Below are 25654 nucleotides of genomic sequence, written 5' to 3'. Positions count from 1 at the left end.
TGAATACTTTACGTTTTTAATCAATATTTGATTTAGACTTCAGATGCATGTCTATTTTATGTTTAAATTTCATTTTCGTTTATGTGCATGGTGCAGTAGGGAATAAAATAAACTCATTGTGTTAGACTGGTAGTATATGTATTTCCACATTTTTATTACATTTAGTTTATTAGTATATTCTGTATTTGAGTTCCGTCAAGCGACCGGTGTTTTCCACCAACATCACTTCCGGCCGGTCTCTGGTTTCTGTTTCCGCTCTGCTCAGTTGGCAAGATGGCGTCGGAACCGAACAAGACAGAAATTCTCACCATTTTTAAACGTTTGCGCTCCATACCCACAAACAAGGTAACACACCAGGTCTTATTGAAATGTATCTGTGAATGTTTTCATTCTCGTTCTAACTTATTCAGAGACATCCATGTGTTTGTTTCGTGTGGGATTACGTGTCATTTGTTTGTGTCTAAGCCGGTGCTGATAGGGCCTGGTTTACTGTCAACATCACACCTGAAAAACACACCTGTTTCCAGCTGTCAAACACTAATGACGTAATATGAACAAGCTATTCGGTCTAAAGGAGCTGTCTTGAAAGAAATCACTTGATCGCGGGTTTACCGGCTCAATGACGCAGTGGCGATGGGAAATGACTCCTCCTGTAATAATGTACCTCAAAACACACGGAGACTCCTGGGTAGAATGTCCCAAAGATGCATCAAACTCATTCATATTTGTAAAGTATGTATATTAGGGCAGGAAATCGCGAATTAATGTACATACAACTTAGATTAGTTAGAAGTATCTTGAAACTTCCATTATACATACTAACATACTGTGTGTGTACACACACACACACACACAGACATATATATATATATATATATATATATATATATGTGTGTGTATGTATGTATGTGTATTTGTCAGACGACTGTAAAGTTCATCAACTAGTAATACGTTAAGCCTTATATAATGTTTGGTAATTCCTTCATACTTTGCCGAAATTATTATTGAGTTTTTATGAACATGTTTGAACCAGATGTTAGAACAGTTTGTCTGCAGTCTTCGAGTGCATTTCAGTCATTTAATAGCATGGAGCCTATGGTCATTGGAAACCTGGACATATGAGGAAATTGTTATTTTGTGCACTGGAATGATTATTTTTAGAGTTTTTTTACTATGATGGAAATGTAATGAAATGTTATGTTTGCTTTCAGGCCTGCTTTGACTGTGCCGCTAAGAACCCGAGTTGGGCCAGTATTTCATATGGAGTGTTTCTGTGCATTGACTGTTCTGGGATACATCGCTCCTTGGGAGTGCACTTGAGCTTCATCAGGTCAGTCTGGATCTCTGTTGTTTTTCTCTCTTCTTCAACTATGCTGAATGCACAGAATGCCACATTTATTCATTAGGCAAGAGTTAGAGGGTGAGTTAAAGTGTGGAATATTGTCTTTTCAGATCCACAGAGCTGGATTCCAACTGGAGCTGGTTTCAGCTGAGATGTATGCAGGTTGGAGGAAATGCCAACGCGGTTAGTTCTTCTTTTCCTACCCTATAATATCCGTGCAGTTCTGCCTTTAAAGCTTAACCTGTACTTTAGACACTGTGCATGTTATATCATCACTCCCATGTCTTCTTTGAGCACAGATGGGGTTTTTCCGCCAGCACGGCTGTATCACCAACGACACCAATGCGAAGTATAACAGTCGTGCGGCTCAGATGTACAGAGAGAAGATTCGACAGCTTGCCAACGCTGCGCTCTCCAAGTATGGCACTGATGTGAGTATACCAGTCTAATACTGTTACAGCATTATTGCTGCCGAGAAAATGAACTATGCCCCGTGGATTTGTTGTCATTATTGGTTATTAAAATCTATTTCAGCGCCATGCTGTTAACATGCGCTAAAAGCAGAGTCTTTCAAACTGGCTTTGCTTCAAGATTTTACATTGGACATGATGTGTTATTTGTATTACAACAGACCTGTGTTTATAAGTAACCTAAAAGTCATTTAGAGAACTACACATTTGTGGTTATCACAAACCATATTTGTTGCAAGTGAACTTTTATTCAATGTAGTCTGGGTCATATATTCTTTTGTCTTTTTGAATAGTGTTTTCATGGATGAGTTTGATTGACATGCAACCTACTAATTGTGAACCACTTGCACTTTAGCCCATCTTAATGTATATGTGATTAGCACTTTATTATTACTAAAATGAATCATTTTCATCGTATATTGTAATATATGTTGCTGTTTATTTATCTAATGTAATGCAAAGAGATGTCTGGATTACATCTGTTTATATGCAGCTGTGGTGTTTGTGATATTGAATAAACTTTGAACTTGAGTCACTGAACAAGCTCCACGTTACACAGTATTCATTAGCTTTATCTTCCCAGACTCGCTATTTATGGAAGCACAACAGATAACCAGTGCGTATTTGGAGATCTGTATTCAGGACGTTTATTTATTTTTTACTTTTTTTCATGCCCATCAGCTGTGGATTGACAGCTCAGGCTGTGCTCAGCCATCACCTGTAGAGAAGAACGAGACTGACTTCTTTGACGAGCATACACAGGTAGGACACACACAGAGTTGTGCATTTTGAATTGTAAATTGCAAATGTGTTTTTATGTCTTATTTGTTTTAAAAGAGTTTGACTGATTATTCAGGGTGGACCAGTTAACCTGGTAACTGGATTCTCACAGACCGAGAAACCTAGAAATATCAGGGAGTTATTTATTGAACCCCTTTTCACAGACTTTGCAACAGATGACATCTTTCTCTCTTCTGACCAACGCAATCAGTCTCTCAGTATTTTTTTCCAATTTTGGAAAGTAATAGTAACGCTATTAATGCATTTTTCTGGTTCTCCTAAGCTCTAAAATATTAAATCGGTAATCAAGTGACGTTTTTATGATGTTGATGTGCATGATGTTTCAGGTGAACTATCTGTAACGCTTTAGTAGTATAGGGACCAATTCTCACTATCATTAGGTGTTTATTAGCATGCTTATTAATAACATTGGCTGTTTGTTAGTGCTTATAAAGCACATATTCTGCATGACCTAATCCTACCCAAAACCTAAACTTAATTACATTACTAACTATTAATAAGCAGCAAATTAGTAGTTTGAGGCAAATCTCGTAGTTAAAGGGGGCATAACACACACAGTTTCACCCAATCTCATGTTAATCTTGAGTACCTATAGAGTAGTACTGCATCCTTCATATCTCCAAAAAGTCTTTTAGTTTTATCATATTTATAAAAAAAAGATACAGTTTTACAATTCTATCCGAAAACAGCCGAGCTCCTGGAGGCGCGCCGTGGGCAGAGCTAAAGAGTGACGAGCACTTGCGTGCCGATTGCCAACAAAACGCAGACATTTGATGCCGTTTCACTTACCGTCTAGAGCAGAGGTCTTCAACCCTGCTCCTGGGGACCCACTCTCCTGCAAAGTTTATTTCCAACCGGCTTCAGCACACCTGCCTGCAATTTTCAAGCAGTCTTGAGGAGCTTGATTGGCCGCTTCAGGTGTGTTTGATTAGGGTTGTAGCTAAACTCGTCAGGATAGTGGGTCCCCAGGAACAGGGTTGAAGACCTCTGGTCTAGAGTTCTGGGGCGCGCTCTTCCAGGAGAAATGCCCATATAAGGAGTTCCACCCTTCATTATGTCAGGAAGTGCCATGATTGGAAAAAAAACTTTCCGAAACTTGTACGAACCTGGAAGGAAGATTTTTGGCAACAAAATACTCCGTCATTCTTACAAATCGTTTTTTGAAACTTTGGCCATGCTTAGCATGAGAATCCAGCTCTTTAACGGTGTAAACAACTCTGAATGCATGAAACAGCATTGTACCTTTTAGTGGTCTGTTAAACCCCGTTCACACTACAAGTGACACGATCCCATTCATTTCAATGGAGAGCGGGCGATTTCCAGTGACAAGCGTGACAGCGGCCGTTGGCGACTGGATGGGGCATGTCCAGCGACGCGGCAAAGTTCAGAATCCTTCAAATTTATGCAAATGAAAAGCAGCTTTCGGGAGTGACAGCCAATAGGAAAGAAGACTGTTGAGCTCATGTGATCGTTCTCCTCTCAGCCGTAGATAAACATACGCAATGGAAAAAAAGTAGGCTCTGTTTCTCGTTCATTTTTGTTTGTATATACGGACTTAATTCATATTTATATTATATTTAGTATTTTGCCTCCAAAATGTTTGTATATAGTGGCAAGAAACCTAATTCGCTGTCAAGGCAACCAGTAGTGAGAATGCCCACTAGCAACCTCATCGCCAGCCCCTGGCGACATGCAGTGACAAAGTTGCTGCTAGTGTGAACGCAGCTTTAATAGCGAGAACTGGACCTTAAAATAAAGTGTAATCCTCTATCTCATTAATATTGTGCTCATGCAGATATGCCATTATTATAATGGCTTGATGTGTGAAATTTGATAATTGTTCTCTTACCTGCAGCCTGTCAACAGTTGGAACATGGCATCCCCATCCCTATCAGATGAAAATGGAGCCATAACCATAAAGCAGTGCAATCCTAAGAGTTCAGAGACCAGCACTCGTGAGTGTACTGCATTACACATCATAACACATGCATTTCATTGTCAGTACTTTGACATTTAATCGTTTCTTGTCCATGTGATGCAGAGTCTGAAGAGGGTCCAAGCATTGAAGGACTGAGCACAAGTCCTAAAGCCACAATAGGTGAGTGTTTGCCGGATTGTGTGTTTGAGTGCTCTGGCAGAATGTAAATTATCATCACAACTTCCCCATGTTCTGTTTCTCCTTTCATCACCCAATTCCCCATATTATTTTGGATGTACTTTCTCACCAAACATTGATGAATCACTTAAGTAAGTCAAGCTCCAGGACCTGTTTGAAAAACTTTTCATGGACAACAGAAAGAATAAAATAAAAAAAAAAGTGATATGATGCTTGTAAAATTGCATGGTTTTAAAAACTTTATAAATGACAAACGCATAACTACATACTTAAGTCTCTTTAAAATCATTTTTATGTGTAATAAGCCAGTAAATGTAGTTGTGTAACATTCTTTGCAAATGAATTGAAAGCCTGCTGTCTGTTCTGTTAATGTAGACGACTCAATGAGATTGACATCTGAAGAGTCTGAGTCTCCTAAAGGTGAATTGAATGCTTTTTAAATGGCAGGATGCCTATTGGCTGATCAGAATGAAGCAGCATGGTTCTGCGCTTGACTGATACTTAATTTGAGTGTGTGCGCCACTTTGGCTCCACCCCTTCCTCTTTATCATAATATTACTGCAAAACTTCTCATATTTTATAAGGCTTTTAAATAATAATGCATTTTCTTACCGATTCAAATCTATTCAGGGTGTCATCAGGGACTGTGTTTATATATTGCACTTACACAGTTGTTGACTGCGATTTGATATAATTTAAAATTGAGAAATTCAGTGCTGATCAACATTATGAAATATATGCTGTTAATAGAGCTTAAATCCCAAAGTATATTTCAGTTTTAACACGAATGCATGCATACAGCTGAAATCATAGCCTTTGACTCCATGACACATGCGCACTGGATAGTTTCATCCTTGTCCAGTGTATGCAAAATTTCTAATTTCTTATTGGCAATAAAAATGTCTTTGTACTCACTTAAACTAGACTTACATAAGCTCTCGTCAACATTGCCGTCTATACATGGTCGTTGTTGCTGTCTCCAGTAGTTTATGGACCCTTTTCACGTTTCCTCAGTTAACATGATAAATCTAGCCAATTTTTTTTAATATATTTTCCTCAAAAAAATATGTAAAATTATAACACTATACTTTGTTTTATATTACCTTGGGAATGAATATTAGAAGATACTAGTTGGGTGTCTTTCTCTGTTCTGCCCAATGTAATCAATCTTTCAGTTTTTTTAACTCTCATTTGTAATGTCACAGAAACGCTATCATGGATTTTTTTTTTCTTTTGCTATTGGAACCCCCAAAGCTATATTTGTTGTTGTTTCCATTCACCACTATATCACTTTTCTGAGAAGCCAAGAAATGTGGAATGGGTCCATTGTTGTTTAACGTGAGCTGGGCATATGGAGTATGCTAAATTTGACTGTGCACTTCATTCATACTTTATTCATATTCAAACTATTCTTATAGTTTATAACACAAAAACTGAAGTATACTTTGGGCTGCACTTCTGCTGAGCCTGAAACATTGCTTGGAATTGATTGTTTTAATGACTACAAGCATTTCTGCTACTATTGACCTTCCTACTATCTGTACATATAGCAGAACTAACCTATATACTGCAAAATTATTCTTATTTGCGCAGTATTTACCAATTCTTACTCGTACCATGGGACAAGTTGTGTCACTGGACCACTTTTTGTTTCTTCATTTGAACAGATACAGAAAAATGTAGCATTACCCAACTTGCTCACCAGTGGATTCTCTGCAGTGAATGGGTGCCGTCAGAATGAGAGTCTAAACGGCTGATAAAAACAGCACAATAATCCACACCACTCCAGTCCATCAGTTAACATATTGTGAAGCAAAATGTGGCATCTCTGTAAGAAACAAATGCATCATGGCCTCTATCCGTAGTATTGCTTTCTCCAGTGAAAGTCATCTTTTCTGAATCAGGAGAGAAATATGCAGAGGTTAAACACCATTTACAAGTGGAAACAATTCAAAACAATTGTGTGGATTATTGTGATTTTTTTTTTTTTTCAGCTGTTTGGCCTCATAAATTTGCATAAGTTTTTTTTTGTATTCCTTAAACTCAAAATTTGCATCTTACCCAACTTTCCCATAGTTTGTGTATAAAGTTGCTCACTGTCTGAAAAACAAAAAAGTGTAATGTAGTGTTTTCTAATCTCATAAAGAGCTCTCGGGCACTTTCCAGTCTGGACCCAGATCTTCTACCATGGTATTTCTGATGTGTTTTCCGGTCTGGATTGACTTGTGCCCTGGAATGAGATTAGAGCGGCTTTTCATTGTTGATCAGGATCCAGTGGGTGTAAATCTTAAAACCAATTTCAGCATTCGTCTTAGCACAAAGCTTCCAGACGCCCCAATTTTCTGCTAAATTATGTAACTCATTGGTTCAATATGCAATAATACCGCTACATGGATGTTCCCAGTGTTCATGTGTACACTTTAAACACACTCTTTCTCTGATAATTGAATTGATTGTGTGAGATGTGAGCTCTTCCCTTTCCTCAGGCTTTGCCGGCATGATATTTCTCAGGGCACTGTAGGCTGTGGCCTCTATCGCCATGCACTAATGATCCTTCCTTGGAATAATCTAGGAAGAAATGGTTTCCTGTTTACTTTTCTCTGACTATGCTGTCTGTTTTCAGAAGTGAAACCCTCCATTATTGGAAAGAAGAAGCCAGCTGCTGCGAAGAAAGGGGTAGGTGAACAATCATTGCAATTGTTCAGTTTTTGTCAGTAGGTGTCAGCCTTGCAGCGCGATACAGAAGCTAGTGCCTCTGCCTAAAAATCTAGAAAACCAGATTCTGCCTTGTGAAATCATAGTCTGGTCATTAGACTAATACAACAAATGTGTGCTAACAGACTTTGTTGGTGATTGTTTTCCCCATTCATTGTCAATAGTTTTTTTTTTTTTTTTTTTAATTTCACAAAATTTGGATCATATTTCATCTCAAAATCAAATGATATTTTACTTCTTGATATTGTTCTCATTTATGAGACTGTGACTTTTTAATAATAAAAATTGTACTGTATATTATTTGAAATATTAGTATTCGGTGCCCTCCATAAGTATTGGAACAGTAAAGACAAAATTGCTCAGTTGGCTGTGGAGTCAAGACATTTGCAAATATGATTAAAAGATGAATATGAGACAAAACTACAGAATGTCACATTTTATTATTAGCCGTTTCTAAAAGTGCTGTTCTTTTTATTTGGTAAAACATGTATGTGTTGAATCACCCAATAATAAAATGTGACATTCTGTAGTTTTGTCTCATATTCATTTTTTAATCATATTTGTAAATGTCTCTACTCCACAGCCAACAGAGCAATTTTGTTTACTGTTCCAATATTTTTGGAGGGCACTGCATGTATGTATGTGTGCTATAGAAGCATGTGCTGTCGTTAAACCTCAAAACTCGTGGTTATGTTTGCAGGTGCTACTTAGTTAGTTATTACATTTTTAACAGTCTTTACACTTGATTTATCATTTTGATTTTAGCTTGGCGCTAAAAAGGGTCTTGGTGCCCAGAAGGTGAGCATCAAGAGCTTCACTGAGGTGGAAAAACAAGCCCAGGTGGCTGAGAAAATGAGAGAGGAACAGGTCACTGAGGCCAAGAAACCAGCTGAAGAGTCCATGTGAGTCTCCAGATAAATTCAGAATCTCATTTGCAGATGCTGTAAAACTGAAATGCTTTTTCTTAAAAGATTGTGATTAGAACCTATTGAATGGTCAAGCGTATATTTGAGTAAGATGATGGCTTCTCTAACCGTGCAATCAGAGCTATAGCTTAGTTTATTTTTTTTCCTGATTGGGTTCCCTTTTCTCACAGAGTGGCCTCGATGCGACTGGCCTACAAAGAGCTGGAGATTGACAGGAAGATGGAGGAGAAGAAACTGAAGAACCTTGAGGGCAAGAAGAAGGAACAGGCGGAGAGGCTGGGCATGGGATTTGGCAGCAGGAGGTAAAGATACGGCGGCAACCTCGATTAAACCACTGTCACGTTAATTACATCACTCCCCTCAAGCATGACATCACTGTCTGCTGCAGATTAATAGCCCAGGATGCTGAGCGATGTGTCTGTTTGTTAATTTTATTGTACATTCTGCTTAATGAGGCTGATATGATGCGACTTTGATCGTCTGCAGTGCCGTGTCTCATTCCGTGATGGCTGAGATGCAGGTGATCGAGCAGGAGACCCCAGTCGGAGTCAAATCCTCTTCTCGCTCTAAGCTGGATATGTTTGATGAGCCCGGCTTTGCCTCCGGACCGCCCAAGTATGTTTGTTTCAGAGAGCATTTGTGAATGCGTGTTTGCATGTGTGTGATTTATATAAATCATTGTGATCTCAGGTACAAGGACAACCCTTTCACTTCAGGAGACAGCTTTGGCTCGAGGTGGGACAATGATGGAGGATCCTCGTTCTCTTCCTGGGCTCTGGAGAAGGAGGAGCCTAGAGAGAGTGAGGTCACCATCTCAAGCATCCAGCCAATCGGAGAAAGGTTCGTTGAATAACGTCCTGATGTAGTAGACCTTGATTTGATTTGTGGCTGGTTTTATGACCCCGTGACACAATGTGTCTCAGGTTGCCCAGCCGACGGAAGCCTGAGATGTCTGTGCCAGTCTCAGAGTCCAGCGAAGCACGACAGAAGTTTGCCAATGCTAAAGCAATCTCATCGGACATGTTCTTCGGCCGTGAGAGCAACCCAGAGGTGCAGTGAGCCCACTAGAGCTTGAGTTCTGTGACTCTGACTGGCAGTTTTAACCAATTTTATTTCTATACAGTCTGAACTTCTTCTGGTAAAACATCTATGAGTTGAATCACCCAATATTAAATATCTGTAGTTTTGTCTCATATTCATCTTTTAATATTTGTAAATGTCTTGACTCCACAGCCAACAGAGCAATTTTATGTTTACTGTTCCAATACTTTTGGAGGGCACTATAAATATATAATATTTATTTACTTATTTTAAATGTATGTAATGTTGTACAATGTTGTTGTTAGTGATTATTTACACACGTGTGTGTGTGTGTGTATATATATATATATATATATATACACACACACACACTTTCTATTTATAAGATTAATATATAGATTAATTTGAATGCGTATTATATAAAATTACATTTTCACAGTTTTATATTTATATTTTCATTGTTTTACAACTATTTATTTCTAATATACATATACATCTTATATCAAAATTATGTATGTTTATAATATACAGCAAGTTTTAGTTGCTTAGATTTTTGTGGAAACTTTTTAGGATTCAAGATGAATAGAAGGTACAAAAATACAGATTTAGTTTCAGAATTATGAATTTGTCCTTGATAAAGAAAATTATTAAATCTTACTCCTAATTGTAGAGTATCATGGCTTCTACAAAAAGGTTCCACTAATTTGTAATTATTTAAATGTATACATTTATTTATATAGTATGTATGTATGTGTGTGTGTGTGTGTGCAAACATAAATGTATACATACATAAAAATATACAATATTTCACTCTATACATTTAAAAAATTATATATTTTAAGTAAATATATTATTGTTCCCCACTAGTATGAAGCAAAGACTCGTCTAGAAAGCATGTCTGGAAGCACCTCCATCAGCTCTGCTGACCTGTTTGGTGATGGCAGTGTCCGTTCCTCTGGTAAACACTTCCTGTCTTCAGCTATACTGTTTACTTCATGCTAATTAGATTATAAAATGGACCAAAGTCTTATATTTGTTGGCGTATTATCCAACATGACTGTGGCGCTCTGTTTGGTTCATGTACATCGCTGTAGGCTCATCAGGGTTTGACAACGTGCTTCCCTCCGGCCCTGACATCGCCCAGTTAAAGCAAGGTGTGAAGACTGTTGCAGGAAAGATGGCAGTGCTGGCTAACGGAGTTATGAACACCATTCAGGTGAATGCACACATTTCAGTCTTGACTGTTATATTTACTACATCCACAGCAGCTGTATTAACTCCATCTGATCGTGTGTGTTTAGGATCGCTATGGATCTTACTGAAAGGACTGCATTTGAATGAAACGGAAGTTGCATTACAGGACGCACCTCACTGCTGATTGGCTCTGGTCTGTCTTTCCTACATGAACAGGAACAGGGAGGGAGAGAGAAAGAAAGACCAAGACCCAAGAGCTCCCAATCTCTCCCCAGACCACTGTAGACACTTGCTGACAGTATTTTAATTTCTTTTTGAGGACTCATTTTATTTTCAGGAGCACTGGGAAGAGTGTTTGTTTTCCGTTTAATCTAACAGTCCTGTTTTCTATGCCATGTGCTGGTCTTTGATTTCAAATAGGTATGGATTTGAAAAGTATTCTGTCTGGAATTAAATGTATAACTAAACTAAGTTGCTAATATGTTCTCATGGCTTTCTTTTTGTATTTTAATGGTATCCGAAGACATCATTCGGTCAACAAGGAAAGGGAACCCATATGGTATATTTATACATTTGGAATATTTTGAGCCCATTTCCTAAATGCATTATGATTTTACATTATGACAAAGTTTGAGTGCGTAGGTGATAAAATAACAGTAATATTGTGCAATATGTCCTGGCATGTCAAGGACGAGTTCTTGATGTGGATGTGTGAGTGATCCCTGGAGTTTGAGTTGTCAGGAACGATGATTTTAAACTGAACCCTGTTTGTTTTGCATGCCAGCATAAGCCGAAAACACTGGTGCTGTATCCGATTTCCAGCATTCACTCGTATTTACAAAGTGCTCAAGAAACCAAGCGGGCTGAGGAGGTTTACAGCGATTGTGATTTAATCAACGGCAGTTTAACGAGACGCCCTCAGTTTAGATGATAAAAGATGACAGCTGACAAAATTGTTTTTGATTTAAAGTTCACCCACTGTCATGTTTTTTGGTAATCTGCATGTGCAATACGGTTTCCTAGTACATGTTACAGCCTTCCTTTCCTTTTCTTTTGGGTTTATGCTAGACCGGGAGCTGGCGAATGGTATTTGTCTGCCTGTCAGTTTGTATCCAATGATAAATTTGAAAATAAAGAACAACAATCCAACTACCGTCTGGAATAAAAGCTATTTATTGTAGCCTGTTGAGAAGAATATATTGAGATTTGTTTGAATAAAGATTGAAATCCCCACAACAGCTGTTTAAGACTTTGATTCAATAAACGCAACAATTTATGACACAAGAATTATAGATAAAGTGCAAAACAAACGAGTGGTAATGGAATAATTAATACACACAAAGTATTGACCCTTACCCTAGTAAAAAACGAAATCAGTAGAATATTGGCCTGGTTGACGTTCACCCTGTAAAGCCTACAGTGTCATATTTGCCTCTAAATTACACGCCTTCTGATTAATAGTTTATACTTTTTAGCAAGTAGGCGGCCTTTTAGTATATTTTAGTATAATAAAAATGTCTACTTCAGGTTGTGATTCACGTCTTTTTACTGTGAAATTTGTAGATTGTTTTTGGAAGCCATGTAAGAAGAACTTCTATACTGTTAGTAATATTTCAAGAAGAACTCTTACTGGACTGAAGCAACTTTATTTTCCATACATCATTTTTAGAATAATCATTATAGTAATCAATTATGATCCATCAGGCTTCTGAGGAACGTTTATTTGTTCATCTCAATCAACATTGTATTGTATTGCATTATATATTTGCCCCACAATAAAAAGTGTTGATCATAAAACTAAGAATTTAAATATAATCTTACTAAGACATATATATATATGAGACATAGAGTTATGTAACATATGTCATGTTATACAGATCAGCTATCACAAATTTGTCTTACTTTTTGGCCAAATAAATATTAGTTTTTTGAGTTTCTGAATAATTTTTATTTTATGTCAGGCTTTACAGGGTTAAAAGGAGTCTGTATGTGGGACAGGGCTTTCATGTGCTCTTATTCAACGGATGTCTTTCATCCTGTTGCACGGGGGCAGACCGGCCTCTGACCTCTCCATTCATTCAGCCCTGCCAGGGAAATGGGGCCGTCTTATAAAACACAACTGTTCCTGGATCAGATTTTGTTTGATAGCGCTCCAGGCGTTACGATGTTCCTGATTCCGAAGGCCTTGATTCTAAAGTCTGTTCAGGAGTGGTAAAAGACCCTTTGATCACAGGTACAAAAACACACATAAATGTCAACTTCTGTTATTGCATCGATTGCGAGGATCTACGGCATCTACATACAAACAAAAGATCAATGTAAGCGAAGTCCTCCTTCAGTCTTATTTGCACAGCAGTTAAATTAAAAGGGGACGATCAGAGAGCCGCATTATGCCTTTGTATGCCCTCCTTGTGTCGCTGGCTTCTCATCCATGTCAAAGCTTTGGATTTGCTTAGTCATACAATCAAAGAATAACAGGTTTAGAAACAGCAGACTGGCTATAATCGGTAAATATATGAATGGAGCCGATTAGTGTAACACACAAACAAGTAAAAACCTGAATAATGGGGATTTATGGCTAAAAACATCCTCCGAAAACACTCGTTCAAATGCACATTCAGACTCACCGAGCAAATTCAATTCCCTTCTCAGCTTGTAAAAGTTAAATTAAACACAGAAGTTGCTCGTTCACAGCTCAGCTGATAATATGAACAAAAGAATGATGGAAGACTGACAGATAAAATGAAAGAATGAGAGATGGAAAGAATGACAGAACAAAAGATAGACAGACAGACAGACAGATAGACAGACACTAAAGCTTTGCTGGTGTCACACAGTCAGATGAAAATGCAGTGGATGGATCGATACAACCAGTGATTATGATGATGGTGTCTCAGTTGATCCAGGCGTACGAGTAGAAGCCGTTCTCCTCCCACAGGTCACACCTCTCGCGAGAGTAGCTTGTTACGAAAGAATTGTTCTTGTCCAGCAGGGCGACGCGTGAGGGGAACTCCGGCCACTCCTCTGGCATCCTACCTGTGAGGTTATGAAGAGTTTTGGAACGTTAGAGGCAATATTTGATCACACTTATCACATACAATTTCAAGCAGCTTAGGATTGTGCAGTTGCGCAGTGGTTCTCGTGTTTGTCAGTGCTGTTTCATCTGGATTTAAACTAGTTTAAATCACCAATCCACTGAATTCAAGAGCTTCACATTGGATCTCACAGCACTGTTTAGATGTAACCGAGACTTGTCAGTGAGTGAGTAAACGCATCTGCTCTAGTGAGCTCACGCTGCGCTGCCGTTTGAACTTTGAGCCCAGTGGATAAATGCTCCATGTGCCGCAGTTCAGATGAGTAGTGCTGTTTCCTTCTGCTTTTGGTGCATAAAAATTATATTGAACATTTGTTGAACTCTTGTTGAACTGTATTTTGATAATTATTGTTTTATCGCCCAGCTCTACAAGAAGAATTAACTTCCTTTAGCCGTGTGGAGCACTTTTTATGGATGGATGCACTTTTTTGGACTTCAAAATCTCAACCACCATTCACTGCCATTATAAAGCTTGGAAGACGCAGGACATTTTTTAATACAACTCCGATTGGATTTGTCTGAAAGAAGAAAGTCATATAGACCTAGGCTTGAGGGTTTTCATTTTGGGGTGAACTATCCCTTTATTACACCCTTTACATTCACACCCTCACTTTATTTTGTTGTAAATGTTGCTTGTTAAATATTGTTGGTTGATTTAAGCTGTTGTTCTTTCTTCTTTTTGTTTAGTTTGTAACCGAGACTCACCAGCCAGAATTCTGTTGTACCATGTACAATGACAATAAAGTAAAAAATTTAAATTGAAATGGAAATAACTAATAAGAAAACCAGATGTTGACTAGTTTTGGATATCAGACAAATTCTTCTGTTGGGATCGACCCAACATTCCTGGTCTTGGCAGTGGCATCCTGGTGTGTTGCTAGTCATCCCATGGTGCATTGCGAATGACAAATGAATCAGAAACAACAGTATGTTATAAAGCATTTAACTACAAGTCATTAAAGTATAATAAGCATATTGGACTTTTTATGGCTTAATAGAAGTGTTTCATTACAAATTTTGGAGCTCATGGGAGGGTTTTCTTAAAATGTTTATATTATATAAATGAAAAATGTTAGGATTTTAGGAAAAATACAAGATTTTTAAATTCCAGAATGCTGGTTTGCACTCGTTCAATTTATTTTCATTGATGAAAACAATGTTGTATAATAGATGCCCTACCACTTCAGTTTGGGGTCAGTAAATTTAAAAAAATGTCTCTTATGCTCACAAGAGTAGCATTTATTTGATCAAAATACAGTATAAAGACACTGATACTATGAAATATTATTGCAATTTAATACAGCTGTCTTCTATTGTAATATATTGTAAAATGTAACTTATTGCTGTGATCAAAGCTGAATTTTCAGCATCATTACACCAGTCTTCAGTGTCACATGATCCTTCAGAAATCATTCTAATATGCTGATTTTCTGCCCAAGAAACATTTCTTATTATTAATGTTGAAAACAGTAGTGCTGCTTCATATATATTTTTTGAAATATTATTGTGTAATATTATACTTTTGATCAGTATATAATGCATGCTTGTTGAATAAAAGATTTGTGTTATTTCAGCAACTACATAAAAATCTCACTGGCCCCAAACCTTTGAACGGTAGCGAATGTATTTAACATTAAATTTCATGAAATAGGATATTATATTAGTAGTATGGGAAATCTCACATTACCTTCTTTGGCAAAATGTACAAAATACTTGGTGATCATTTCCTGGAAGTTGATATCAGCCTGTGACAGGGTCCCCAGCACCATTTCCAGACCCCTGAAGAAGGCCAGGCTGTCTAGAAGATGAAAGGCAAAGCGACTGGGGAAGAGAAGCCAGCTGGAGGCGTTTGCCTGTTTTGATGGAGTGTAAGTCACCAGATAACGGTACACTGGGCTCTTTAAGGCTCCTGGAATACATGAGACATCAATGCAAAGATTTAGATTGAAAAAACTGACTATGAATCAAAAATGTGAGCATAATGTAGCATAATGCCAATAGCAGAGCGGTCTTGTATCCTCCTGAATGGGTTTATTTTGAGATAACAACCAGCTCACTGTTCATTATCCTGGTTATTATACAGCCACTTACTATGAAATATTTATTGGAGCTCACAAATGATAAAATATTCAGAGAGCTGATAAAGCTCAATTGCCTTTAACTGTGTAATGAAACATTTATTTGAACCTGCAGCTCTCTTAGCCAGGTCGTTCCTGGGGCAGGTGGCCCTCATGTCAGAGACCATGGTGGTGAAGAGCCTCTCTGGGCACCGGTCATAGGTCGGGCACGGGGCTGAGCTATTGTACAGCCTGAGCGCCTGATTGGTCAGGGCCTCTCCGAAAGGGGTCAGTTTGCCTGAGTGAACGATCAACAGAGACATGGTGAGGAATACACATGTCCACTTATATAGATACGCATTCATTACATTTTTGAAATGTCTGTTATGATTTGACTTACTTGTCACAATCCACCGATAGTCTCCCCAAGTCCATGTTGAGATGTTTTCATATGGAGGACTAAAGTAAACAGACATACATGTCATGTTCATGTAATTTCCAGGGTTGGGCAAAATCGCAGCGTAATGAACTGGCTTCCTAAAATTAATCTGAATAGAAATGACATGAAGAGGAATGAACTGAATTGCTTTAGAGGAATTTCATTAGGCCAATACAAATTTTTGTGCCAAAACATTAAAAATGACAACACTATATGTGAACCTGGACCACAAAACCGTCATAAGGGTCAATTTTTCAAAACTGAGATCTATACTGAATCAATAATCTTTCCATTGATGTATGGTTTGTTAGGAGAGGACAATATTTGGCTGAGATACAACTATTTGAAAATCTGGAATCTGAGGGTGCAAAAAAATCTAAATATTGAGAAAATCGCTTTTAAAGTTGTTCTTAGCAATGCATATTACTAATCAAAAATTAAGTTTTGATATATTTACTGTAGGAAATTGACAAAATATTTTCATGGAACATGATCTTTACTTAATATCCTAATGATTTTTGGCATAAATGAAAAATCAATAATTTTGACCCACAATGTATTTTTGGCTATTGCTACAAATATACCCCAGCAACTTAAGACTGGTTTTGTGGTCCAGGGTCACATATGTAAAGATTAATTATACATAAGTTAGATAATCATGTTTATTTATTCCCTGTAGAATAACAGATGCAGTGTCTTAATGTATTAATGAAATCTAATTATTATATTAGATTTTAATTATACTTACTATATATATAAAATACTTGTTAAATAAATAAGAACATTATTGGTTCTATATATTAATTTAAAATAATAATAATTACTTAAATATTATGATTATAATAATACTATATATATATATATATATATACTTTTGGGTTCTATATATTAATTGAAAAAAATTATGAAATATGTTAACATTAAATAATTAAAATTATTTATTTTAATTACTTAAATTAAAATGGCATTTCAAACAATGATTATAAATATCATACGTGTTTCTACAAATAATATATTATAATATTTTTTAAAAGTGTATTTATTTAAATTTCATTCATTGAATTCAAATCCAAAGTATAACAACATGACATGCAAGAAAAAAAAAAAAAATCGTGCACACATTTACTATTTCGTTCCCTCGATTTGCTAAATTGTGTGCACGATTTACTAATCCGTTCCCTTGATTTATAAATCGTGTGCATGAGGTAACAAATCGAGGGAAGGTATTAGTAAATCGTGTGCAGAATTTATAAATTGAGTGAATGAAATTGTAAATCGTGCACATGATTTAGCCTACTATTTTTTTCCTGCATGTCATGTGCAGGGCTCTGTACTAATTAAATTCAAATTCATGAACTTTAAAGGCATTTCCAATTCAATTCTGAATGGCGCACAATTCAATTTTTTATTTTTTATTTTACAACCAATAGCTGAAAAACGACCAAAGCAGGTTACCTAAAATCAGTCTCCTGTTCAGTTGTTCCAACCACAAACGGGACGTCGTTATAGGTTCCGTCTCCACCCTTCTCCCAGGTCTCGAACGGAGGAGCTTTGAGAACATAGTTGTCAATTACTGCAACTGGGCCAAGAAAAACACCTTTGACTGGAAGATTGGTTAATTCATCAGCTGCCCATGCTGGGTACTGCTGCCACGGGATTGCCTGAGTCAGATACAAATCACTCACATTAATTCAACCACAGACCCATTTCTGATATATTACTACCATTTAGAGAAATTAAACCTCATCGGCAGATTTTCATTGGGAATTCATTGAGCGTTCGGCGAGATCTGGCAGCCGGTTGAGGTTTGATGATTTATCAAAGAGAGTTTACGGACGAAGGAGTCAATAGGTTGAGGCTGTTGTTAGTCAGCCGTGACTCTCCTGCTGCCTTGCTGTGGAAGGTTACAAGCTTGGCCATAAATTTCTCACCTGAAGGACTTGAGCGATGTGTTGTCCTCTCAGGCAGATGGCGTTCTTGCAGCCAGTTCTCCTCAGGAATTCTAAGTTGTCTTTTTCTGCCGACTCCAGGGAAGCATTATACACATACGAGCCGCTCATGTCAATCGCGCGATGAAACAGTCCTTTGGCTAGTGGAGACATCATCAAAGTCCAAACCGAAGTTCCTCCTTATGATCACACAGGGAGAGAAATACTTCATTTACATGAATAGGACTAACCCTTGTGAAAAAGAAGTGTGCTTAATTATACCGAATGGCACTTATAGTACATGCAGACAATAAATTATGATATTAATGAAATAAAGGCCACCTAAAGCCTTGTTCAGACTGTCAGCCAAAATACGATTATTTGTGTATCCGACTGGAATCTGATTTATATGTTTTCCTTTTGTGTGATATCGTGGCGCTCTTTCGTTTTCGAGGTTGCATTGGTATGCCTACACTAACAGCAATACTGTTTGCAATACAGATGTTGTCTTACAACATGACAACATGTTGCCATCGTGCTGGATTATATAACGTCTTCTGTGCTGCCTCCTCTGCCGGTCTCACAACTCAAAGAGGTGCACAGACCAGCTCTATATTGTCATTTTCCACTTGATTTTTCAGCATGTTTTCTACAAACAATGTCTGCGTTTTACATGGCATAAGTTCCTGACATAGGCTAAGAAGTTACGCAAAATCCAATCTGAGCGAATCTGAAACAGATTTTCAGAAATGCAATTTGAATAAGTTTTCATGTGTTTTTTTTTTGCCACTCACAATTGTGAAATATGATTGGATTCCAATGGCTTATATGCACAAAAATCGAACTTGTACTGACAGTCTGAACAAGGCTTAAGTGTACTTAAAGAGTGTACACTTTAATGACTATGTTTCTTAACACATTTAAGTACACTTTTAAAAAGTGCACTTTGTAATAATGTCAAATTAAAAGTTTTATTTTTTTATTTTTAAATCATTATGTTTAAAAATCTTTGGTTACGCATTATTTTACGGTGTCTTTGTTACAGTGTAATTATACCTTTAGGTACAGAGTAATATTAATTAACTAGATGTACTTACTATGGTTAGGGGTTAGGATTAGGGTTTGGCTTAAGGTCATTGCAAAATTGTCGCACGGTAAAAAATAAATACGACCTCACGTTGTGTCAATCACGTTTGCACACTGCCTCCGAAACATTCGTCCGTAAAAAAAAAAAATCAGGGGCCGGATTCACGAAAATCTTCTTAAGAAATAAGTTAAGATAAATTATACGAAGTTCGTAAGAATGTTCTTAAGTGCAATTCTTGAAAAATTCTTAATAAGTTCTCAAATATATTCTTAAGAACATCTTAATTTTTTTCTTAAGAAGAAAATGACAGTCTAAACTCTTTATTGTCTTTTTGCACTTCCTGCAGATTACCCTAATAATCATAGTAAGCACGCACACTTTTTTTGTCGCGATTTTGACTGGCGCTCAGCTTTACATTTTTAATGCGGCATGTTTTTTAACAGCCTGTCTCAAGCCGCAGCGATCGGTTTCATTCAGTTTTGTAGTGCTGTGCTGTGTTTTTGATCTCATCCGAGTGAACGCTTCCGGTATGTGTATCCGCGTTACACAGTCATATGCGCTGCATACTGCCAAAGATTATGTCGTATTTATAAGCTAAAATAATAGCGTCCAGTTAAAGTTACCTATCTTACTCGTTTTTGTAGAGTTGCTACTGAGTTTTGAAGTTAGCAAAAAGTAGTGTCACACACAGGCTAATCATGACCGATCATTGTTTACATTATCAGTCATCGCTGTCGCTTCAGAAAACTCGCGCATCGCTATTAATAGTCATACTATGTATTAGGCTATATGTAGCTAACGTTGTTGTAATGCTTAAATATAACAATTATTTTGAAATAACCCAATAAATTCATTAAATAATTCTTACTGTTTTGGATTTAAGACAAGTCTAGGGCTGTCCTAAATTTAAGAAGTTATTTACGATGATTTTTAAGAAGATTCTTTTCAAGAATTTGAATTCTTCTTCATTTTTGTCTTAAGAACAATCTTAAGAAAAAAGATAAGAATATTCTTAAGAAGAATGTTTGGGAGTACAAAATATTCTTAACTTTTTTCTTAAGTTAAAAAATAAGAAGAAAATGGCAGTTAAGAAGAAATTTCTTCATAAGAATGTTTCGTGAATCCGGCCCCAGATCAGGTTCGATTTTTGGCGTTTTTGCATCCCTAGCATGCATTTTGATTTGAAAGGATGGGGAATACGAAAAAACTGAAAAACGCACGAGAAAATTTCAGACTCAGTGTGCAATGACCTTTAGTGTTACTTGCATGTCATTATGCATCATTTATTGTTATTAAAATAGCAAGTACATGTAACAAGGACACATTAAAATAAAGTGTTACCAAATCTTTTGTTGTGTTTAAAGTACAATTATTTTGATGTGTTTACTAACATACTCAAGCACATGTACTTCATTATAATTTTTACTGTAGTGATAATACAAGTATATAATTAAAATGTCCTGTGTGCAACTTCGTCATTGTAAATGTGTATTTACAGATATATTTAAAGTGCCCGTATTATGGATGTTTGAAAATGAGCTTTCATGCAGTGTGTAACACAGCTCTAAGTGAATGAAAACATCCTGCAAAGTTTTAAATCTGAAAGTGCACCGTGTATAAAGTTATTATTTCTCAAAAGAAAGAGTCGACTCTGAATCATTGAAATAAGTCATTTTAAAACGAATCCCAACCCTTTTCATGCTGATGTCAACATGAAACATTTGCATATTTCCTGCCCATTTGTTGGTGTTTTCGCGTTGGTCTGAATGAAAATGCAAATTCATTCTTTGCCACTAGGTGCCTTTCTGGAGCGGTAAAAATATCAGTTTCCCATGTAATGCTGTACACAAAACAGCACTGCGCTCACAAATGCTGCTTTATCAGGCATTACAGGCATGATGAAATGAAAATGAGACCGATCGGACCAATCACCGCAGATTAGCGTCACGCAAAGGAGGGGTTTGGAAAAAATGAATCGTTGTGCAAATCGTTTGGGAGTTGTTGAGCAAATAAGGTAAAAATAAATGCATATTATAAGAAAATGAAAGTGTTTTTTGACCTTGCATGCATGTAAGCCTGTTGTTGGGGACTCCCAAAACCTTTCATAACCCATAATAGGGGCACTTTAAAAACATGACACACAAGTTTCAGTACAATTTATGTTTACCATACATGTGTGTACGTACATTCAGCAGTACAATTTAACCATATTTCAGAAACAATATAATTATGAAATAACATATAAAGATGTACTTAAGCCCTACTTAAATGGGTCAAGAATAGTACTCTTAAGTTAAATTGCATTTAATATAAATTTAACCTATAATACATTTTTCATTTGTTAATAGCATGTAATTAAGTGTCTAAAAACCTCACATTCAGTTCACACTTACATATATTCTTAGACAGTTCAAACTTATATAAAGTATATATATTAGATTATAAATGTATTATAAATATAATACATATTATGAAAATAATATACTTTAATATATGTATTATATATACATCTTTTTCACAAGGGAAGGTTTCAGACAAACATTAGCAGTGCAAACTCATTTTGCTGGCCATACAGGTTACAGCGTAGCAGAAGCACAGCAAATAGAGTTTTGGTGCTGATTTATGGCATATGTGATTATAAAACATGTTCAGCAAATGTTTGCATATGGGTGTGTAAAACACTGCAAATAAACTTTCCGGTTGATAGGCAGTGCTTTGTTTATTCTCCACTATTTGCTGGCTATTAATCTTCCTCTTTCATAACCTTAACGCAATCAGTCACGTTGTCTTACGAGGGAATTAATTAATAAGTCATGGGAACAAATTCTTAATCCATGGCTATGGTATCTTTTATGTATCCCCCTGTATGTAATGTATGTGGCTCTGCACCTAAATTGCCCTAATACACAAAAACAAAATGTCAAATTGTCAAAATGTCTTGAATGTAACCAGGATATATGTCAGTATATTGCACCTGTGCATTAGGTTCTTAAAGTGACAGCAGCATCGTATACCTGCTGCTGTCTGTGGCATTAATGTGAATCAAACAGCTCAATATTCTTGACTGAATAACCTTTTTGTAGCTTTAATAAGAATAATTGTGTATTTAATTCATACGGTGAAGACTACAATGTTCCCTCTAAGCTGCGTGCATGTGCGGCAGCTCGCTTCTTATGTCGGAACCGTGTAGAATAAATAATATACCACACACAAGACAGACGCAAAAATGAGTTGGGAAAGCCATTTGATAGAATACTACCCTGCGTCCCAATGTTCATACTATGCATCCTAAATAGTATGTGAGATTAGAATAAGTGTGTCCCAAAGCATATCGTGTTGAGAAGAGTATGCCAAAAGCCCACGGATGGTCTACCATTTTAGATAGATTTTTGAAGTGTGGATCCGTGCACACTCTATTGCCCACAATCCATTGTGCTTTGGTCGAAGGATTTGGTTCAGAACTACAAACATGGCGGATTCATTTTTGGGTGTAATGTCTCTTTAAAGACGCAACTGTATGACGTAATAATGTCCCAAAGCTTGCCTACTCTTCTACTACACACTCACTTTCTTCATCAAAAGTACACATTTTAAGGGCGTAGTATATAGGCAAATTGGGGCGCAGCACTAATGAATTCGAAATGCAATGCTCGGGCAAACCGCTAGTTGGTGTCTCTATAGAGTTAGAACGGGTGAATGCAGTTTACAGGTTTCATTGAAAGGAGAATGATGTGCTGTAGAAATTAAATACTTTAATGGCTCAACACAAGAGCAAATGCAATGACGTGAAATGAACGTCATCATATGTTTTAAAGAAGAGTGGCTTGATTAAGTAGTGGAAATAGTAGAAACAAAACTCCAACACACAGGTTGTAAGAAACTGTAGTCTACCTCGACCCAGATTCCAATCCACAATAGATGTTTGATCATGCTCATTTCCCAAAATGCCTTAATTATTATAGAGGAAAAGAAAGTTAACAGTTATGTTGTTTCTGCACCATTTGGGATGATCACATCCTGAGCAAATAGTGACCAACTGTAGAATTGGAATGAGTGTGGGACACTGAGAACCATCTCAGACAACGAGTGTCAGAATTTCATACAGTGCCAAAACATACAGACCAGAGCTGTTACAACAGGAGCAACTTCATTTACATTAAGGCTAGTAAACTGTAATGATATAAAAGGTTTGAGCTTAGGATGTTCAGGGTTCATTCCGACTCCACTGAACTGACTTAAATGATTATTTAATAGAATTCCTAGGTGAGTTACAGCACTGTAAATGTTTCTTGAGTAACCTAAATTGTACATCATTTAGTTGCATAAAGGGTCAAATGAAATATAAATAACACATTAAAGTTAAAAGTTACAAGAGGGAGTTAGTTATTAGAGGGAACATTGCTTGGGAGCAAAATTAAGAGTAGGCTATCTGACAATAAGCCCCCCCCATTAGATGGAATATGTCCGGAGGGGGGCGTCATGTCAGTCTGTGTCTCCTGTTTCCCTGCCTCTCATGTCCATATTTGGCCTTCCTGTTCCTGTCCTCGTTCCCTGTTCATTAGTTTATTAGTCCCTAGCCCTGTTTAATTGCCCCGCACCTGTTTCTGTTCTTCCTTGTTGATTTCCCAGTGTTTATAAGCGCTGTGTTCCCCTGCCTTTGTGTCCGGTATTATATTGTCATTCCCCGGTTGTCTTGAAGTGTGTTATTAAAATACTGCTTGGCTGGAGAACTCCTTGTCCCCTCGTTCCCTTCCTCAGACACAATGTGACAGTGGCATGTTCCTAATAATATTGATCCGCTACCTCCATCCTGCGATACCACACTGAAAATCACTTCTTAAACCTTTACGGAGGAAACCTTTTCTATTTATTCAAGGTCAGATGAACTTGGATACTAGTTTGAAATACTCACAAAAATATAGTCAAAGATTACAATTTTGTGAAATTACAAAAATACTGAATTTTTATCTCCATTTTCCTAGAAATTCCCCGTGAAGTTTGGATTAGGGGCATGCATCACTGATACCGGAAATGTGAGTTACAACTAAAATTTGTGTGTACTGAGTACATTTATTATGTATATATCAATACGCACACATACAGTATATATTTAGAAAATATTTGCATGAATATATTTATAAATGTATATTATATAAATATATTTAAAATATAAACATAACATTTTTCTTAAATATATACATGCATGTGTGTGTATTTATTTATACATATTATGTAAACAAAAACTTTATTTTGGATGCGATTAATCGTGATTAATCATTTGACAGCACTAACAGTTTTGAACACATTTACTGTCTTTATGGTTGGGATTTAGTCTAGATCATAATTATTTTGTTGTATTCTATTAACAGTACGTCTACCATTTAGAAATAAAAACTAATTTAGCTTTCATTTTAAAGGTTTACATATTAATTGTACAAGTGGGTGGAAAACAATACATACCATTTTATTAGAAAGTAATGTGAAACTTCTACAAACTTATCTTACTATAACTTTAGAAACATGCTGTCCTTATAAATTCCCCAAAAGGACAGTAAACTTATATTTTGGTGGTCCTTGGCATCAAAAAGCTTGAAAAATCCTAATTTATGCGATGACCATTAGATATTTCAAGTGTCCAAATACTTTTCGGTGTCATGTTGTACCTGAGCTTTGACCAAATATGGTAACCCTTCCAGCATCACCACCGAAGTTATGGATATTTCTCTGGACCCACTGAAGTGCTTGGATCTGGTCCATGAAGCCATAATTCCCTTTGACAGCAAACAGAAAGACACCAGTAAATGAACTACTATTCAGAACATTCACGCCTTGACATTTGTTCAATTTCAGTATGCTGTAATGACAAGCTGAGAGCTAACGAGATGGACAGCAGTCCTGAGTGAACTGGACAGGTACAGGCCTTACCTGAGGAGTTTGTGGGAGAGTCTTCCCTGAGCACCTCCAGAGCCATGAAGCCGAAAGCATTGAGTCCTCCTGTCCCATGACCTGGCCGTCTTTTCGGAGGGGCCGCACCTGCGTACAGATGCTACGGAATCGAGTAGCGTCATACACGCCCTGCCAACACTGTCCCGCCTCCACTAGGTCCACCGGGGGTCGCCAGCGACGCTCACCCACCGGTGGTACAGCGTACGGGATGCCTTTGAAAGAGTAAGCTCCGCCTTTCCAGCTCCCACGCAGCCAACCGCACTTGGTCTCTACCTCTGCCACCCCTGGAGGCGGAGTCTCGGCCACATAAGGCAGGTATCCCGCGAGAGAGAGGAGAGCGATCACGCCGCAGCCGATGAGGGACATGCACTTGCGTGACACCACCAAGAATGGACTGACATAGTGGCGACGGACATACTGTATCTGTTCCACTTCTTCATCCTGCACTAGATAACGATACTCCGTCCCCTCAGAGACCTCATATACATCCTCACTCAT

General features: G+C 37.2%; 2 protein-coding genes across 3 annotated transcripts; one reads left to right on the top strand and one right to left on the bottom strand.

Annotated features, from left to right (window-relative positions):
• The first annotated feature begins 240 nt into the window (after positions 1-240).
• On the top strand, positions 241-11840 carry LOC306842971 (ADP-ribosylation factor GTPase-activating protein 2-like). Of its 2 annotated transcripts, XM_079374208.1 has the most exons (17): positions 244-345; positions 1212-1330; positions 1453-1525; positions 1642-1773; positions 2494-2574; positions 4469-4568; positions 4655-4711; positions 5105-5149; positions 7353-7405; positions 8210-8346; positions 8541-8672; positions 8857-8985; positions 9061-9210; positions 9294-9420; positions 10279-10369; positions 10506-10627; positions 10713-11840. In XM_079374208.1, the coding sequence occupies exons 1-17, from the start codon at positions 274-276 to the stop codon at positions 10731-10733; spliced, it is 1641 nt and encodes a 546-aa protein (XP_079230334.1). In that variant the 5' UTR covers positions 244-273; the 3' UTR covers positions 10734-11840. The 2 variants fall into 2 exon arrangements, with proteins under 2 accessions (XP_079230335.1, XP_079230334.1); XM_079374209.1 differs by lacking the exon at positions 5105-5149 and having other exon boundaries at positions 241-345.
• LOC306842973 (liver carboxylesterase 1-like) lies at positions 11764-25654 on the bottom strand (the record flags this gene model as incomplete). Its single annotated transcript, XM_079374211.1, is given in 9 exon segments — positions 11764-13641; positions 15387-15608; positions 15887-16054; positions 16157-16215; positions 17651-17856; positions 18127-18323; positions 24874-24981; positions 25136-25201; positions 25204-25654. Coding segments are annotated over 9 exon segments (1620 nt in total). The 3' UTR covers positions 11764-13498.

This window comes from Barbus barbus, assembly GCF_936440315.1.
Source record: "Barbus barbus genome assembly, chromosome: 23".
Taxonomy (NCBI): domain Eukaryota; kingdom Metazoa; phylum Chordata; class Actinopteri; order Cypriniformes; family Cyprinidae; genus Barbus; species Barbus barbus.
This window is presented reverse-complemented; position numbering and strand designations above follow the sequence as displayed.